Raw genomic sequence first — 18087 nt, forward strand, 5'->3', positions numbered from 1 at the left:
AACAACGTCAATATAATATAACCATGTTCCAACGTCATAACAACATCAATATAATATAACCATATTCCAACGTCATAACAACGTCAATATAACCATATTCCAACGTCACAACAACGTCAATATAATATAACCATATTCCAACGTCACAACAACGTCAATATAATATAACCATATTCCAACGTTACAACAACGTCAATATAATATAACCATATTCCAACGTCACAACAACGTCAATATAATATAACCATATTCTAACGTCATAACAACATCATTACAATTGGCTCATTCATCCCCCTCCTCTCCCCTGTAACTATTCCCCAGGTCGTTGCTGCAAATGAGAACGTGTTCTCAGTCAACTTACCTGGTAAAATAACGGTAAAATAAATAAAAAATAAATAAATAAAAAATATAATATAACCATATTCCAACATCATAACAACATCAATATAATATAACCATATTCCAACGTCACAACAATGTCAATATAATATAACCATATTCCAACATCACAACAACATCAATATGATATAACCATATTCCAACGTCACAACAATGTCAATATAATATCACCATATTCCAACGTCATAACAACATCAATATGATATAACCATATTCCAACGTCACAACAATGTCAATATAATATCACCATATTCCAACATCATAACAACATCAATATGATATAACCGTATTCGGTCACAACAATGTCAATATAATATAACTATATTCCAACATCACAACAACATCAATATGATATAACCATATTCCAACGTCATAACAACATCAATATAATATAACCATATTCCAACGTCATAACAATGTCAATATAATATAACCCTATTCCAACGTCACAACAACATCAATATAATATAACCATATTCCAATGTCATAACAACGTCAATATAATATAACCATATTCCAACGTCACAACAACGTCAATATAATATAACCATATTCCAACGTCACAACAACATCAATATAATATAACCATATTCCAACATCATAACAACATCAATATAATATAACCATATTCTGTCACAACAACATCAATATAATATAACCATATTCCAACTTCACAACAACATCAATATAATATAACCATATTCCAATGTCATAACAACGTCAATATAATATAACAATATTCCAACGTCACAACAATGTCAATATAATATAACCATATTCCAACGTCACAACAACGTCAATATAATATAACCATATTCCAACATCACAACAACATCAATATAATATAACCATATTCCAACGTCACAACAACGTCAATATAATATAACCATATTCCAACGTCACAACAATGTCAATATAATATAACCATATTCTAACATCACAACAACATCAATATAATATAACCATATTCCAACATCACAACAACATCAATATGATATAACCATATTCTGTCACAACAACATCAATATAATATAACCATATTCTAACGTCACAACAACATCAATATGATATAACCGTATTCTGTCAAAACAACTTCAATATAATATCACCATATTCCAACATCACAACAACATCAATATGATATAACCGTATTCGGTCACAACAATGTCAATATAATATAACTATATTCCAACATCACAACAACATCAATATGATATAACCATATTCCAACGTCATAACAACATCAATATAATATAACCATATTCCAACGTCACAACAATGTCAATATAATATACCCATATTCCAACGTCATAACAACATCAATATAATATAACCATATTCCAATGTCATAACAACGTCAATATAATATAACCATATTCCAACGTCACAACAACATCAATATAATATCACCATATTCCAACGTCACAACAATGTCAATATAATATAACCATATTCCAACGTCACAACAACATCAATATAATATAACCATATTCCAATGTCATAACAACGTCAATATAATATAACCATATTCCAACGTCACAACAACGTCAATATAATATAACCATATTCCAACGTCATAACAACATCAATATAATATAACCATATTCTGTCACAACAACATCAATATAATATAACCATATTCCAACGTCACAACAACATCAATATAATATAACCATATTCCAATGTCATAACAACGTCAATATAATATAACCATATTCCAACGTCACAACAACGTCAATATAATATAACCATATTCCAACGTCACAACAACGTCAATATAATATAACCATATTCCAACATCACAACAACATCAATATAATATAACCATATTCCAACGTCACAACAACGTCAATATAATATAACCATATTCCAACGTCACAACAACGTCAATATGATATAACCATATTCCAACGTCATAACAACATCAATATAATATAACCATATTCTGTCACAAAAACATCAATATAATATAACCATATTCCAACGTCACAACAACATCAATATAATATAACCATATTCCAATGTCACAACAACGTCAATATAATATAACCATATTCCAACGTCACAACAATGTCAATATAATATAACCATATTCTAACATCACAACAACATCAATATAATATAACCATATTCCAACATCACAACAACATCAATATAATATAACCATATTCTAACATCACAACAACATCAATATAATATAACCATATTCTAACATCACAACAACGTCAATATAATATAACCATATTCTAACATCACAACAACATCAATATAATATAACCATATTCTAACATCACAACAACATCAATATAATATAACCATATTCCAACGTCATAACAGTGTCTATACAATATAACCATATTCCAACATCACAACAACATCAATATAATATCACCATATTCCAACGTCGCAGACAAAATAGAGGACATACGCATGGGCGGTGAGCCATCTCCCCCTTGTCTCCTCCTCCCTCCGTCCATCTCTCCTTTCATCGCCTCCTCCCTCCCTCCCTCCATCTCCTCTCTCCCTCCATTTCCCCCTTTATCTCATCCTCCATCCATCTCACTCTACTTCAGTAATCTGTTCATTATGTGTGTGTTTATCATGAATTCAGGACAGTAGGGGTCGTGACTTGGAAATAATAAGACCCAATTATTGTGAGTCATAGTCTAATGACACACACACACACACACACACACACACACACACACACACACACACACACACACACACACACACACACACACACACACACACACACACACACACACACACACACACACACACACACACACACACACACACACACACACACACACACACACACACACACACACACACTTCCCATGCTTTCCCTTTTTTAGACTCTAACAGACTGTTTGTTCACATCTTATTTTCTTTGTTTATTTGGTTATACATCTCCTCTCCTCTCCTCTCCTCTCCTCTCCTCTCCTCTCCTCTCCTCTCCTCTCCTCTCCTCTCCTCTCCTCTCCTCTGTTCCAGAAACAACATTAGACTGTTAGATGGTAAACAGGAACATTTATTTCAGTTTTGACATAAAGAACCATGCTGTCTCTCTCAACACATCATCAATATTATATAGAGGCTCAAATGACGCACTATTCCCTATATAGTACACTACTATAGACCAGGGCCCTATTCCCTATATAGTGCACTACTGTAGACCAGGGCCCTATTCCCTATATAGTGCACTACATTAGACCAGGGCCCTATTCCCTATGTAGTGCACTACATTAGACCAGAGTCCTATTTACTATATAGTGCACTACTTTAGACCAGAGCCCTATTCCCTATATAGTGCACTACTTTGGTTTCTGGTCGTAAAGTAGTACACTGTATTCAACTTCTGTGTCTCATTATTTTCTCCAAAACCACCAACTGTCCACGATACAGGCTCTCTCTCTGTATCAGTCCTCCTTCTCCTCCTCCTCTCTCTCTCTATAGATATTGTCCATCAGTCCTCCTTCTCCTCCTCCTCTCTCTCTCTATAGGTATTGTACATCAGTCCTCCTTCTCCTCCTCCTCTCTCTATAGATAGAGTCCACCAGTCCTCCTTCTCCCCCTCTCTCTCTCTAGAGATAGAGTCTCTCACCCACTCCTCTCCCACTCCTCTTAATTTCCTCCTCCTCCTCCTCCTCCTCCTCCTCCTCCTCCTCCTCCTCCTCCTCCTCCTCCTCTCTCTCTCAGTAGAGATATAGTCCATCAGTCTCTCTCCTCTCCCCTCCCTCCCCCCCCCTCCTCCTCCTCCTCCTCCTCCTCCTCCTCCTCCTCTCTCTGTATAGAGATATAGTCCATCAGTCTCTCTCTCCTCCCCTCCTCCTCCTCCTCCTCCTCCTCCTCCTCCTCCTCCTCCTCCTCCTCCTCCTCCTCCTCCTCCTCCTCCTCCTCCTCCTCCTCCTCCTCTCCTCTCCTCTCCTCTCTGTATAGAGATATAGTCTATCAATCTCTCTCCTCCCCTCCTCCTCCTCCTCCTCCTCCTCCTCCTCCTCCTCCTCCTCCTCCTCCTCCTCCTCCTCCTCCTCCTCCTCCTCCTCCTCCTCTATCCATCGCTCTGTATAACATGAAACAGGGTCACATTATAGATGACCTGATGTCCATTGTTCCATGTGTAGAGGGCCCTCTCTCTGGGGTTGTAGTCCATCATGGAGATGTGAGAGTACTGGTTGTGGAAGGGGATGTCTGTGTACTCGTAGCTGGAGGAGTTGGTGTGGTAAGCAAAGTGGACCTTGGCTCCGGCCAGATGGGAGTTGGTGACGTACAGGGTACCACAGATCATGAAGGTCTCCCCTGCACTGCGTTTAGGAAACCCTGTGTCCCAACTCTGGAGAATGTCGAGAGAACGAGGGTCCAACCGACTGACCTGGAGGGAGGGAGGGAGTGAGGATGGGAGAGAGGGAGGGGAGAGGAGGGAGGGAGGGAGGGGGGAGGGAGGAGGGGAGAGAAGGAGGGAGGGAGGGAGATAAAGGAGCGAGAGAGAGATGTGACCTTTGACACACACACATCCTCCCTACCAGTATGTTAGAGGTGTAGACTACCTACCAGTATGTTAGAGGTGTAGACTACCTACCAGTATGTTAGAGGTGTAGACTACCTACCAGTATGTTAGAGATGTAGACTACCTACCAGTATGTTAGAGGTGTAGACTACCTACCAGTATGATAGAGGTGTAGACTACCTACCAGTATGTTAGAGGTGTAGACTACCTACCAGTATGTTAGAGGTGTAGACTACCTACCAGTATGTTAGAGGTGTAGACTACCTACCAGTATGTTAGAGATGTAGACTACCTACCAGTATGTTAGAGATGTAGACTACCTACCAGTATGTTAGAGATGTACACTACCTACCAGTATGTTAGAGGTGTAGACTACCTACCAGTATGATAGAGGTGTAGACTACCTACCAGTATGTTAGAGGTGTAGACTACCTACCAGTATGTTAGAGATGTAGACTACCTACCAGTATGTTAGAGATGTAGACTACCTACCAGTATGTTAGAGATGTACACTACCTACCAGTATGATAGAGGTGTAGACTACCTACCAGTATGTTAGAGGTGTAGACTACCTACCAGTATGTTAGAGATGTAGACTACCTACCAGTATGTTAGAGGTGTAGACTACCTACCAGTATGTTAGAGGTGTAGACTACCTACCAGTTTGTTAGAGGTGTAGACTACCTACCAGTATGTTAGAGGTGATGACTACCTACCAGTATGTTAGAGATGTAGACTACCTACCAGTATGTTAGAGATGTAGACTACCTACCAGTATGTTAGAGGTGTAGACTACCTACCAGTATGTTAGAGGTGTAGACTACCTACCAGTATGTTAGAGGTATAGACTACCTACCAGTGTGTTAGAGGTGTAGACTACCTACCAGTATGTTCGAGGTGATGACTACCTACCAGTATGTTAGAGATGTAGACTACCTACGAGTATGTTAGAGGTGTAGACTACCTACCAGTATGTTAGAGATGTAGACTACCTACCAGTATGTTAGAGGTGTAGACTACCTACCAGCATGTTAGAGGTGTAGACTACCTACCAGTATGGAGGTGTAGACTACCTACCAGTATGTTAGAGGTGTAGACTACCTACCAGTATGTTAGAGGTGTAGACTACCTACCAGTATGTTAGAGATGTAGACTACCTACCAGTATGTTAGAGGTGTAGACTACCTACCAGTATGTTAGAGGTGATGACTACCTACCAGTATGTTAGAGATGTAGACTACCTACGAGTATGTTAGAGGTGTAGACTACCTACCAGTATGTTAGAGATGTAGACTACCTACCAGTATGTTAGAGGTGTAGACTACCTACCAGCATGTTAGAGGTGTAGACTACCTACCAGTATGGAGGTGTAGACTACCTACCAGTATGTTAGAGGTGTAGACTACCTACCAGTATGTTAGAGAGGTATACTACCTACCAGTATGTTAGAGGTGTAGACTACCTACCAGTATGGAGGTGTAGATTACCTACCAGTATGTTCCCAGCGTTAGGTATGGAGGTGTAGACTGCCCAGAAGCCAGTCTCATCAGCCATCAGGTCTATATCAGAAGAACCCCCCCAGCTGTAGGGGAAGGTGTTGTTGTAACCCGCTCCACTGAGACTCCTCTGGAGCACCACGTTACGGGAACGGAAGTGGTACTGCACCTACGGGACAGGACAGGGGGTCAGAGAGAGGACAGGGAGACAGAGAGAGGACAGGGGGACAGAGAGAGAGGACAGGGAGACAGAGAGAGAGGACAGGGGGACAGAGAGAGAGGACAGGGGGACAGAGAGAGGACAGGGTGACAGAGAGAGGACAGGGTGACAGAGAGAGAGGACAGGGGGACAGAGAGAGAGGACAGGGGGACAGAGAGAGAGGACAGGGGGACAGAGAGAGAGGACAGGGGGACAGAGAGAGAGGACAGGGGGACAGAGAGAGAGGACAGGGGGACAGAGAGAGAGGACAGGGGGACAGAGAGAGAGGACAGGGGGACAGAGAGAGAGGACAGGGGGACAGAGAGAGGGGACAGGGGGACAGAGAGAGGACAGGGGGACAGAGAGAGGACAGGGGGACAGAGAGAGGACAGGGGGACAGAGAGAGGAGAGGGGGACAGAGAAAGAGGACAGGGGGACAGAGAGAGAGGACAGGGAGACAGAGAGAGGACAGGGGGACAGAGAGAGAGGACAGGGAGACAGAGAGAGGACAGGGGGACAGAGCGAGAGGACAGGATGACAGAGAGAGGACAGGGTGACAGAGAGAGGACAGGGTGACAGAGAGAGGACATGGGACGGAGAGAGGACATGGGACGGAGAGAGAAGACAGGGAGACAGAGAGAGGACAGGGGGACAGAGCGAGAGGACAGGATGACAGAGAGAGGACAGGATGACAGAGAGAGGACAGGGGGACAGAGAGTAGACAGGGGTTAAGAAAGAGGTTGCGGGACAGAGAAAGTAGGGGGTCCACAGAGAGAGGGGAGTCACGGGGACACAGAGAGAGGGGAGTCAGGGGGACACAGAGAGAGGGGAGTCAGGGGGACACAGAGAGAGGGGAGTCAGGGGGACACAGAGAGAGAGGAGTCAGGGGGACACAGAGAGAGGGGAGTCAGGGGGACACAGAGACAGGGGAGACAGGGGGACACAGAGAGAGGGGAGTCAGGGGGACGCAGAGAGAGGGGAGTCAGGGGGACGCAGAGAGAGGGGAGTCAGGGGGACACAGAGAGAGGGGAGTCAGGGGGACACAGAGAGAGGGGAGACAGCGGGACACAGAGAGAGGGGAGTCAGGGGGACACAGAGAGAGGGCAGTCAGGGGGACACAGAGAGAGGGGAACCAGGGGGACACAGAGAGAGGGGAGTCAGGGGGACACAGAGAGAGGGGAGACAGGGGGACACAGAGATAGGGGAAACAGGGGGACACAGAGAGAGGGGAGTCAGGGGGACACAGAGAGAGGGGAGACAGGGGGACACAGAGAGAGGGGAGACAGGGGGACACAGAGAGAGGGGAGTCAGGGGGACACAGAGACAGGGGAAACAGGGGGACACAGAGAGAGGGGAGTCAGGGGGACACAGAGAGAGGGGAGACAGGGGGACACAGAGAGAGGGGAGACAGGGGGACACAGAGAGAGGGGAAACAGGGGGACACAGAGAGAGGGGAGTCAGGGGGACACAGAGAGAGGGGAGACAGGGGGACACAGAGAGAGGGGAGTCAGGGGGACACAGAGACAGGGGAAACAGGGGGACACAGAGAGAGGGGAGTCAGGGGGACACAGAGAGAGGGGAGACAGGGGGACACAGAGAGAGGGGAGACAGGGACCACAGAGACAGGGGAAAAAGGGGGACATGCACACTGGCCCCTCTTCTGTGTCCCTGTCTCCCCTGTCTCCTCTCTCCTTGACTCCTGTCACCCCTCTCTGTCTGTCCCCCTGTCCTACACCTAACGCCGGTCTGCACGTGTGTGTGTGTGTGTGTGTGTGTGTGTGTGTGTGTGTGTGTGTGTGTGTGTGTGTGTGTGTGTGTGTGTGTGTGTGTGTGTGTGTGTGTGTGTGTGTGTGTAGTGTTACATACCAGTATGTTGCTCTGGTGTTTGTTGTAGTACAGTGATCCGTTGTAGACCACATGACCTGTCCCGGCCCAGGGGTGAGGTAAGATGTGCTGAACAAAATTCTGTCCTCGAGTGAAGTCGCCCATGGTCCTGTACTCTAACACACGCCTCCCCTTATAGTAACCATCCATAGACCACACCTAGAGAAAGAGAGGAGACAGAGAAAGAAAGAGAGAGAGGAGAGAGAGGGGAGAGAGAGAGAGAGAGAGAGAGGAGAGAGAGGAGAGACAGAGAGAGAGAGAGGAGAGACAGAGAGAGAGGACAGGGAGAGAGGGAGAGAGGGAGAGAATTAAGTTCTGTCATCAAATGAATTCCCCTATGGTTCAGTACTCTAACACACTTGTAGTACTCATCCATACAGAGAGAGAGAGAGGGGGGGGAGAGAAAGGGAGAGGGAGAGAGAAAGGGAGAGGGAGAGGGAGAGGGAATGGGGGAGAGAGAGAGAGAGAGAGGGTGAGGAAAGGGGGAGAGAGAGAAAGAGGAAGAGATTGGTAGACATTACTGTAGGTGTCCTTATTGTCACAGTGGCGTGTATAAGTGGCAGAGGAAGTCAGGCGCAGGAGAGTCAAAATAGAGTGTAGCATGGAGTACTTTAATTTACCTGTTGAGGATGGGGGCGCTGTTGAGACTATTTATGCTAATTGGGTAATTTTTGAAACGGCTTCCCACAAAATCCTTGATTGTACAATATGCGTATTATTATTATTATTGGATAGAAAACAGTCTGTAGTTTCTATAGGAGTTGAAATTTTGTCTCTAAGTGGAACAGAGCCCATTCTACAGCAATTTCCCTGACATGGAGTCAGATTTCAGTGTCACGGTCGTGTGGCGGATTGACAGACCAAAATGCAGCAGTTGGAAAATAAGCCATCTTCTTTTATTTAATACCACGAAGATGAACACGACACAAAACACTTTAACAAAACAACAAAACGACCGTGAAGCTACAAACGTTGTGCACAAACTTACAGGCTACAAACGTTCTTACATAGACAATTACCCACAATCAATGAGAGCCTATGGCTACCCTAAATAAGGCTCCCAATCAGAGACAACCGAAATCAGCTGTCTCTAATTGGGAACTCATTCAGGTAACCATAGACTCTCCTAGATAACTAACCAACATAGACAACACTAGACATATACACTCAACACAAAACCATCTACTACACCCCATAACCCCTTTACCAAATAAACACCCAAAACCAACAAAACATAAACATTACCCATGTCACACCCTGACCTAACTAAAATAATAAAGAAAACAAAGAATAATAAGGCCAGGGCGTGACATAACCCCCCCCTTGAGGCGCGAATTCCGGGCGCACCATACACAGTCTAGGGGAGGGTCTGGGTGGGCTCCCCTCCACGGTGGCGGCTCCGGCTCTGGTCGTAGTCCACACGTCACCACAGTACCTAACCACCTCCTAGGCTTCCTCCAAACGACCCCCCTCCACATTAACCACACTGCATTAAGGGGCAGTTCCGGACTAAGGGGCAGTACCAGGGTAAGGGGCAGCACCAGGGTAAGGGGCAGCACCAGGGTAAGGGGCAGCACCAGGGTAAGGGGCAGCACCAGGGTAAGGGGCAGCACCAGGGTAAGGGGCAGCACCAGGGTAAGGGGCAGCACCAGGGTAAGGGGCAGCACCAGGGTAAGGGGCAGCACCAGGGTAAGGGGCAGCTCCGGACTGAGGAATGGCAGCTCCGGACTGAGGAATGGCAGCTCCGGACTGAGGGACTGCAGCTCCGGACTGAGGGACTGCAGCTCCGGACTGAGGGACGGCCCATGGCTAGCTGACGGATCTGGCTGCTCATGGCTGGCTGACGGATCTGGCTGCTCATGGCTAGCTGACGGATCTGGCTGCTCATGGCTAGCTGACGGATCTGGCTGCTCATGGCTAGCTGACGGATCTGGCTGCTCATGGCTGGCTGACGGATCTGGCTGCTCATGGCTGGCTGACGGATCTGGCTGCTCATGGCTAGCTGACGGATCTGGCTGCTCATGGCTAGCTGACGGATCTGGCTGCTCATGGCTAGCTGACGGATCTGGCTGCTCATGGCTAGCTGACGGATCTGGCTGCTCATGGCTAGCTGACGGATCTGGCTGCTCATGGCTAGCTGACGGATCTGGCTGCTCATGGCTAGCTGACGGATCTGGCTGCTCATGGCTGGCTGACGGATCTGGCTGCTCATGGCTAGCTGACGGATCTGGCTGCTCATGGCTAGCTGACGGATCTGGCTGCTCATGGCTGGCTGACGGATCTGGCTGCTCATGGCTGGCTGACTGATCTGGCTGCTCCTGTCTGATTGGCGGCTCTGGCAGATCCTGTCTGGTTGGCGGCTCTGGCAGATCCTGTCTGGTTGGCGGCTCTGGCAGATCCTGTCTGGTTGGCGGCTCTGGCAGATCCTGTCTGACGGACGGCTCTAGCGGCTCCTGTCTGGCTGGCGGCTCTAGCGGCTCCTGTCTGGCGGACGGCTCAGTAGGCTCATGGCAGACGGGCGGCTCTGCAGGCTCATGGCAGACGGGCGGCTTTGCAGGCTCATGGCAGACGGGCGGCTTTGCAGGCTCATTGCAGACGGATGGCTCAGATGGCGCTGGGGAGACGGATGGCTCAGATGGCGCTGGGGAGACGGATGGCTCAGATGGCGCTGGGGAGACGGATGGCTCAGATGTCGCTGGGGAGACGGATGGCTCAGATGTCGCTGGGGAGACGGGCAGTTCAGTCATCGCTGTGCAGACGGCAGACTCCTGCCGGCTGAGGCGCACTGTAGGCCTGGTGCGTGGTGCCGGGACTGGTGGCACCGGGCTGGGGACACGCATCTCAGGGCTAGTGCGGGGAGCAGCAACAGGACGCACAGGACTCTGGGGACACACAGGAGGCTTGGTGCGTGGTTTAGACACTGGTGGTAAAGGGCTGGAGACACGCACCATATAGCTAGTGCGTGGAGGAGGCACTGGTGGTACTGGGTTGGGGCGGGGAGGTGGCGCCGGAAATACCGGACCGTGCAGGCGTACTGGCTCCCTTGAACGCCGAGCCTGCCCAACCTTACCTGGTTGTATGCTCCCCGTCGCCTGACCAGTGCGGGGAGGTGGAATAACCCGCACCGGCCTATGTAGGCGAACCGGGGACACCATGCGTAAGGCTGGTGCCATGTACGCCGGCCCGAGGAGACGCACTGGTGACCAGATGCGTTGGGCCGGCTTCATGACATACGGCTCAACGCTCAGTCTAGCCCGGCCGATACGTGGAGCTGAAATGTACCGAACCGGGCTATGCACGCGTACAGGAGACACCGTGCGCTCTACTGCGTAACACGGTGTCTGCCCGTACTCCCGCTCTCCACGGTAAGTACAGGGAGTAGGCGCAGGTTTTCTACCTGACTTCGCCACACTCCCTTTAAGGCCCCCCCCAAGAAATTTTTGGGTTGTACTCACGGGTCTCCAGCCTTGTCTCCGTGCTGCCTCCTCATATCGCCTCCTCTCGGCTTTAGCTGCCTCCAGCTCTTCACGAGGAAGGCGATATTCTCCCGGTTGAGCCCACGGCCCCTTACCATCCAGTATCTCCTCCCATGTCCATGAATCCTGTGTAGGTAGGTCCTGTTGCCGCTTTCCATGCCGCTTGGTCCTATGGTGGGTAATTCTGTCACGGTCGTGTGGCGGATTGACAGACCAAAATGCAGCAGTTGGAAAATAAGCCATCTTCTTTTATTTAATACCACGAAGATGAACACGACACAAAACACTTTAACAAAACAACAAAACGACCGTGAAGCTACAAACGTTGTGCACAAACTTACAGGCTACAAACGTTCTTACATAGACAATTACCCACAATCAATGAGAGCCTATGGCTACCCTAAATAAGGCTCCCAATCAGAGACAACCGAAATCAGCTGTCTCTAATTGGGAACTCATTCAGGTAACCATAGACTCTCCTAGATAACTAACCAACATAGACAACACTAGACATATACACTCAACACAAAACCATCTACTACACCCCATAACCCCTTTACCAAATAAACACCCAAAACCAACAAAACATAAACATTACCCATGTCACACCCTGACCTAACTAAAATAATAAAGAAAACAAAGAATAATAAGGCCAGGGCGTGACATTCAGAAATGTTGGCCACTGTTCTGAAGTCAGTTAAAAGGGCACTGTTATTGCTATGACTATACGGACACTTCTTACGTCTTCCCCTGGATGCCTTTACGTGATGACGATTCCAATGGGGTCGATTGCGTGTTCACAGGCCCTATAAATTAAAAAACCCTGTAGCTAGCAAGTCTTTTCTTTGTGCGTAACGCGCGTGGAGGACACCGACCCGCTCCTGTTCCAAGCGTTAGTTTAGCCTGTTATATTTCTCCGGTCATCTTTTCACTCGTTATAGGAGTTAAAAACATCATAAGGTAGTTAATTTAAAGCGTTTTATAGCAATTTATATCCGTTTAGTGCGATTTTGGGACATTTATTTTTGAAACGATGTGAATAGCTGAGCACGCTTTTCAGTTCATCCCGAACGCAGTTGGCATTTCCACATGGCAAGAGGACAGCTTTCCACCAAAAGACGATTACTCCCAAGAAAGGATCCTTTGCCCAAGATACTGATGGAAGAACAGCTCAAAGTAGGACATTTTTATTATGATAAATCGTGTTTCTGTCGAAACATTTTAGTGGCTTAGGACGCCATGTTTTTTGACGTAGCTTCGCTTGGCGCAAACTGTATTGAAAAGTAAGGATAAATTAAAAAATGTAATTCCGCAATTGTATTAAGAATTAAATTGTCTATCAATCCCTGTCCACCCTATATTTTTTAGTCACGTTTATGAGTATTTATGTATAAGAGTAGATCACTGTCTAAGTGGCGCAAGGACATTTTCTGACCAGCTGAGTGTCACGTTCCTGACCTATTTTTATGTTATTTTGATTATGTTTAGTTGGTCAGGGCGTGAGTTGGGGTGGGCATTGTATGTTGTGTGTGTTTGGTTAGTCCATGGGTGTTGTATGTGTATGGGATAGTGTTTGTTAGGTTGTCTAGTTATGTCTATGGCTGCCTAGATTGGGTCTCAATCAGAGACAGCTGTCATTCATTTGTCTCTGATTGGGAGCCAGATTTAAGGTAGCCATAGGCAGTAGGCTTTTGTGGGTGTTTGTTCCTGTGTCCTTACAGGACAGTTGAAGGTTAGTCACGTTTGTTGTTTTGTAGTTTGTAGTGTCTTGTTTGCTGTTTTTCATTAAAAGATGGCTTATTTCCCTCAATCCGCATCTTGGTCCTATCCATGCTCCTCCGAACTAAGGCACTGGACACAGGAGGAATGGTCTTGGGAGATCATGGACGGAAAAGGACCCTGGGGAAGGGTTGGAGAGAATCGCCGCTCTCGGGAGGTGAAGAAGGCAGCCACAGCCCAGGAGCGGTGGATTGAGGAGGCAGCACGTATGAGAGGCTGGAAGCCCGAGAGGCTCACCCAAGAATTTCTTGGGGGGGTGGTAAAGGGGAGTGTGGCGAAGCCGGGTTGGATACCTGAGCCAACTCCCCGGGCTTGCCGTGGAGTAAGAGGGCGTCGTACTGGTCAGACACCGTGTTATGCGGTAAAGCGCACGGTGTCCCCAGTACGCGTGCTTAGCCCAGTGCGGGCTATTCCACCTTGCCGCACTGGGAGGGCTAGGTTGGGCATCGAGCCGAGTGCCATGAAGCCGGCCCAACGTATCTGGTCTCCAGTACGTCTCCTCGGGCCGGCGTACATGGCACCAGCCTTACAGGTGGTGTCCCCGGTTCGCCTGCATAGGCCAGTGCGGGCTATTCCACCTCGCCGCACTGGCAGGGCTACGGGGACCATTCAACCTGGTAGGGTTGGGGAGGCTCGGTGCTCAAGAGCACGTGTCCTCCTTCACGGTCCGGTATATCCGGCGCCACCTTCCCACCCCAGCTCAGTACCACCAGTGCCTACACCACGCACCAGGCTTCCAGTGCATCTCCAGAGCCCTGTTCCTCTTCCACGCACTCTCCCTATGGTGCGGGTCTCCAGCCCGGTGCCTCCAGTTCCGGTACCACGCACCAGGCCTGGAGTGCGCCACGAGAGTCCAGTGTGCCCAGTTCCTGTTCCCCGCACTCGCTCTGAGGTGCGTGCCCACGGCCCGGTGCCTCCAGTTCCGATACCACGCACCAGGCCTATAGTGCGTCTCAGCCGGCCAGAGTCTGCCGTCTGCCTAGCGCCAGAGCCATCCTGCCATGACCAGCCAGAGCCGTCCTGCCATGACCAGCCAGAGCCGTCCTGCCATGACCAGCCAGAGCCGTCCTGCCATGACCAGCCAGAGCCGTCCTGCCATGACCAGCCAGAGCCGTCCTGCCATGACCAGCCAGAGCCGTCCTGCCATGACCTGCCAGAGCCGTCCTGCCATGACCTGCCAGAGCCGTCCAGCCATGACCTGCCAGAGCCGTCCTGCCATGACCTGCCAGAGCCGTCCAGCCAGGACCTACCAGAGCCGTCCAGCCAGGACCTGCCAGAGCCGTCCAGCCAGGACCTGCCAGAGCCGTCCAGCCAGGACCTGCCAGAGCCGTCCAGCCAGGACCTGCCAGAGCCGTCCAGCCAGGACCTGCCAGAGCCGTCCAGCCAGGACCTGCCAGAGCCGTCCAGCCAGGACCTGCCGGAGTCCCTCAGCCAGGACCTGCCGGAGTCCCTCAGCCAGGACCTGCCGGAGTCCCTCAGCCAGGACCTGCCGGAGTCCCTCAGCCAGGACCTGCCGGAGTCCCTCAGCCAGGACCTGCCGGAGTCCCTCAGCCAGGACCTGCCGGAGTCCCTCAGCCAGGACCTGCCGGAGTCCCTCAGCCAGGACCTGCCGGAGTCCCTCAGCCAGGACCTGCCGGAGTCCCTCAGCCAGGACCGGTCGGAGTCCCTCAGCCCGGACCTGCCGGAGACCCTCAACCCGGTCCTGCCGGAGTCCCTCAACCCGGTCCTGCCGGAGTCCCTCAACCCGGTCCTGCCGGAGTCCCTCAACCCGGACCTGCCGGAGTCCCTCAGCCAGGACCTGCCGGAGTCCCTCAGCCAGGACCTGCCGCCCCTTGTCCCGGTGCTGCCCCTTGTCCCGGTGCTGCCCCTTGTCCCGGTGCTGCCCCTTGTCCCGGTGCTGCCCCTTGTCCCGGTGCTGCCCCTTGTCCCGGTGCTGCCCCTTGTCCCGGTGCTGCCCCTTGTCCCGGTGCTGCCCCTTATCCCGGTGCTGCCCCTTATCCCGGTGCTGCCCCTTATCCCGGTGCTGCCCCTTATCCCGGTGCTGCCCCTTATCCCGATGCTGCCCATTCAGTTAGGTGGGTTTAGTTGGAGGGTGGTCATTGGGTGGGGGATACGGAAGCGGGGAGTGACTATGGTGGTGTGGGGACAGCGTCCAGAGCCGGAGCCACCACCGTGGACAGATGCCCACCCAGACCCTCCCCTAGACTTTTGGTGGTGCGTTCGGAGTACGCACCTTGAGGGGGGGGTTATGTCACGTTCCTGACCTATTTTTATGTTATTTTGATTATGTTTAGTTGGTCAGGGCGTGAGTTGGGGTGGGCATTGTATGTTGTGTGTGTTTGGTTAGTCCATGGGTGTTGTATGTGTATGGGATAGTGTTTGTTAGGTTGTCTAGTTATGTCTATGGCTGCCTAGATTGGGTCTCAATCAGAGACAGCTGTCATTCATTTGTCTCTGATTGGGAGCCAGATTTAAGGTAGCCATAGGCAGTAGGCTTTTGTGGGTGTTTGTTCCTGTGTCCTTACAGGACAGTTGAAGGTTAGTCACGTTTGTTGTTTTGTAGTTTGTAGTGTCTTGTTTGCTGTTTTTCATTAAAAGATGGCTTATTTCCCTCAATCCGCATCTTGGTCCTATCCATGCTCCTCCTCGTCTAAGGGGGAGAACAACAATGACTGCCTTTACACTGAGCTACATTTCACATTGTCTAACCATGATTTTGGTGGCTAAATATAAACATTTTCGATCAAACTCTATATGGATTGTGTAATATGATGTTACAGGAGTGTCATCGGAAGAATTCTGAGAAGGTTAGTGAAAAAATTTATATCTTTTGGCGATGTTGACTTTTATCGCTCACTTTGGCTAGAATCAATGCTGGGCTGCTATGTGCTATGTGCTATGCTAATATAACGATTTATTGTGTTTTCGCTGTAAGACACTTAGAAAATCTGAAATATTGTCTGTATTCACAGGATCTGTGTCTTTCGATTCGTGTATGCTGTGTATTTTTACGAAATGTTTGATGATTAGTAAGTAGGTAAACACGTTGCTCAATGTAGTTTTTCTAGTCCATTTGTGACGGTGGGTGCAATTGTAACCTATGCCATCTACCTGAAATATGCACTTTTTTCTAACAAAACCTATCCCATACCATAAATATGTTATCAGACTGTCATCTAATGAGTTTTTTTGTTGGTTAGGGGCTATAAATATCTTAGTTTAGCCGAATTGGTGATGGCTACTGGTGTTGGTGGACAAATAAAAGATGGTGGATTATGCTAATGTGTTTTTAGGTAATAGATGTACATCTTTACATATTGTGTCTTCCCTGTAAAACATTTTAAAAATCGGACATGTTGACTGGATTCACAAGATCTGTGTCTTTCATTAGCTGTATTGGACTTTAATGTGTGAAAGTTAAATATTTAAAAAAAATATTTTTTTTGAATTTCGCGGCACTGGTTTTTCAGTGGGGGGGGGGGGGGGGTGTGCCGCTAGCGGCACGCTGATCCTAGACAGGTTAAAGTCCCAGTAATCTGCTCCATAACACTCACGGAAAAAATATAATACAAATCTGGGTACGAAGACCCATCGCTCACCTATACACAAACAACACAACACTTGACAACGAACAATCTCTGACAAACACATGAAGGGAAACAGAGGGTTAAATACACAACAGGTAATGAATGGGATTGACAACAGGTGTGTGGGAAGACAAGACAAAACCAATGGAAAATGAAAAATGGATCGATGATGGCTAGAAGACCGGTGAAGTAGACCGCCGAACACCGCCCGGACAAGGAGAGGCAACGACTTCGGCAGAAGTCGTGACACTTATTCATGTATTCATAAAGTCTTTATAACAGGTATATAAGTTTAGACTACCTACCAGTATGTTAGAGGTGTAGACTACCTACCAGTATGTTAGAGATGTACACTACCTACCAGTATGTTAGAGGTGTAGACTACCTACCAGTATGTTAGAGATGTACACTACCTACCAGTATGATAGAGGTGTAGACTACCTACCAGTATGTTAGAGGTGTAGACTATCTACCAGTATGTTAGAGGTGTAGACTACCTACCAGTATGTTAGAGGTGTAGACTACTTACCAGTATGTTAGAGATGTAGACTACCTACCAGTATGTTAGAGGTGTAGACTACCTACCAGTATGTTAGAGGTGTAGACTACCTACCAGTATGTTAGAGGTGTAGACTACCTACCAGTATGTTAGAGGTGTAGACTACCTACCAGTATGTTAGAGGTGTAGACTACCTACCAGTATGTTAGAGATGTAGACTACCTACCAGTATGTTAAAGATGTAGACTACCTACC

The 18087-nt window shown here is 48.3% G+C and overlaps 1 protein-coding gene across 2 annotated transcripts in view; it reads right to left on the minus strand.

The window, feature by feature from the left end:
* Positions 1 to 4433: 4433 nt before the first annotated feature.
* The window catches only part of LOC129835584 (noelin-2-like), a 74120-nt gene continuing 60466 nt past the window's right edge, over positions 4434 to 18087 (minus strand). For both annotated transcript variants that reach the window (XM_055901292.1, XM_055901287.1), the window contains exons 6-8: positions 8474 to 8650; positions 6404 to 6577; positions 4434 to 4777 (exon numbers count right to left, since the gene is read on the minus strand). In XM_055901292.1, the coding sequence (XP_055757267.1) occupies positions 4457 to 4777; positions 6404 to 6577; positions 8474 to 8650 (672 nt within the window). In that variant the 3' untranslated portion in view covers positions 4434 to 4456. The remainder of the gene's footprint in view (positions 4778 to 6403; positions 6578 to 8473; positions 8651 to 18087) is intronic.

The sequence above is a fragment of the Salvelinus fontinalis genome, chromosome 3, assembly GCF_029448725.1.
Source record: "Salvelinus fontinalis isolate EN_2023a chromosome 3, ASM2944872v1, whole genome shotgun sequence".
Classification (NCBI taxonomy): domain Eukaryota; kingdom Metazoa; phylum Chordata; class Actinopteri; order Salmoniformes; family Salmonidae; genus Salvelinus; species Salvelinus fontinalis.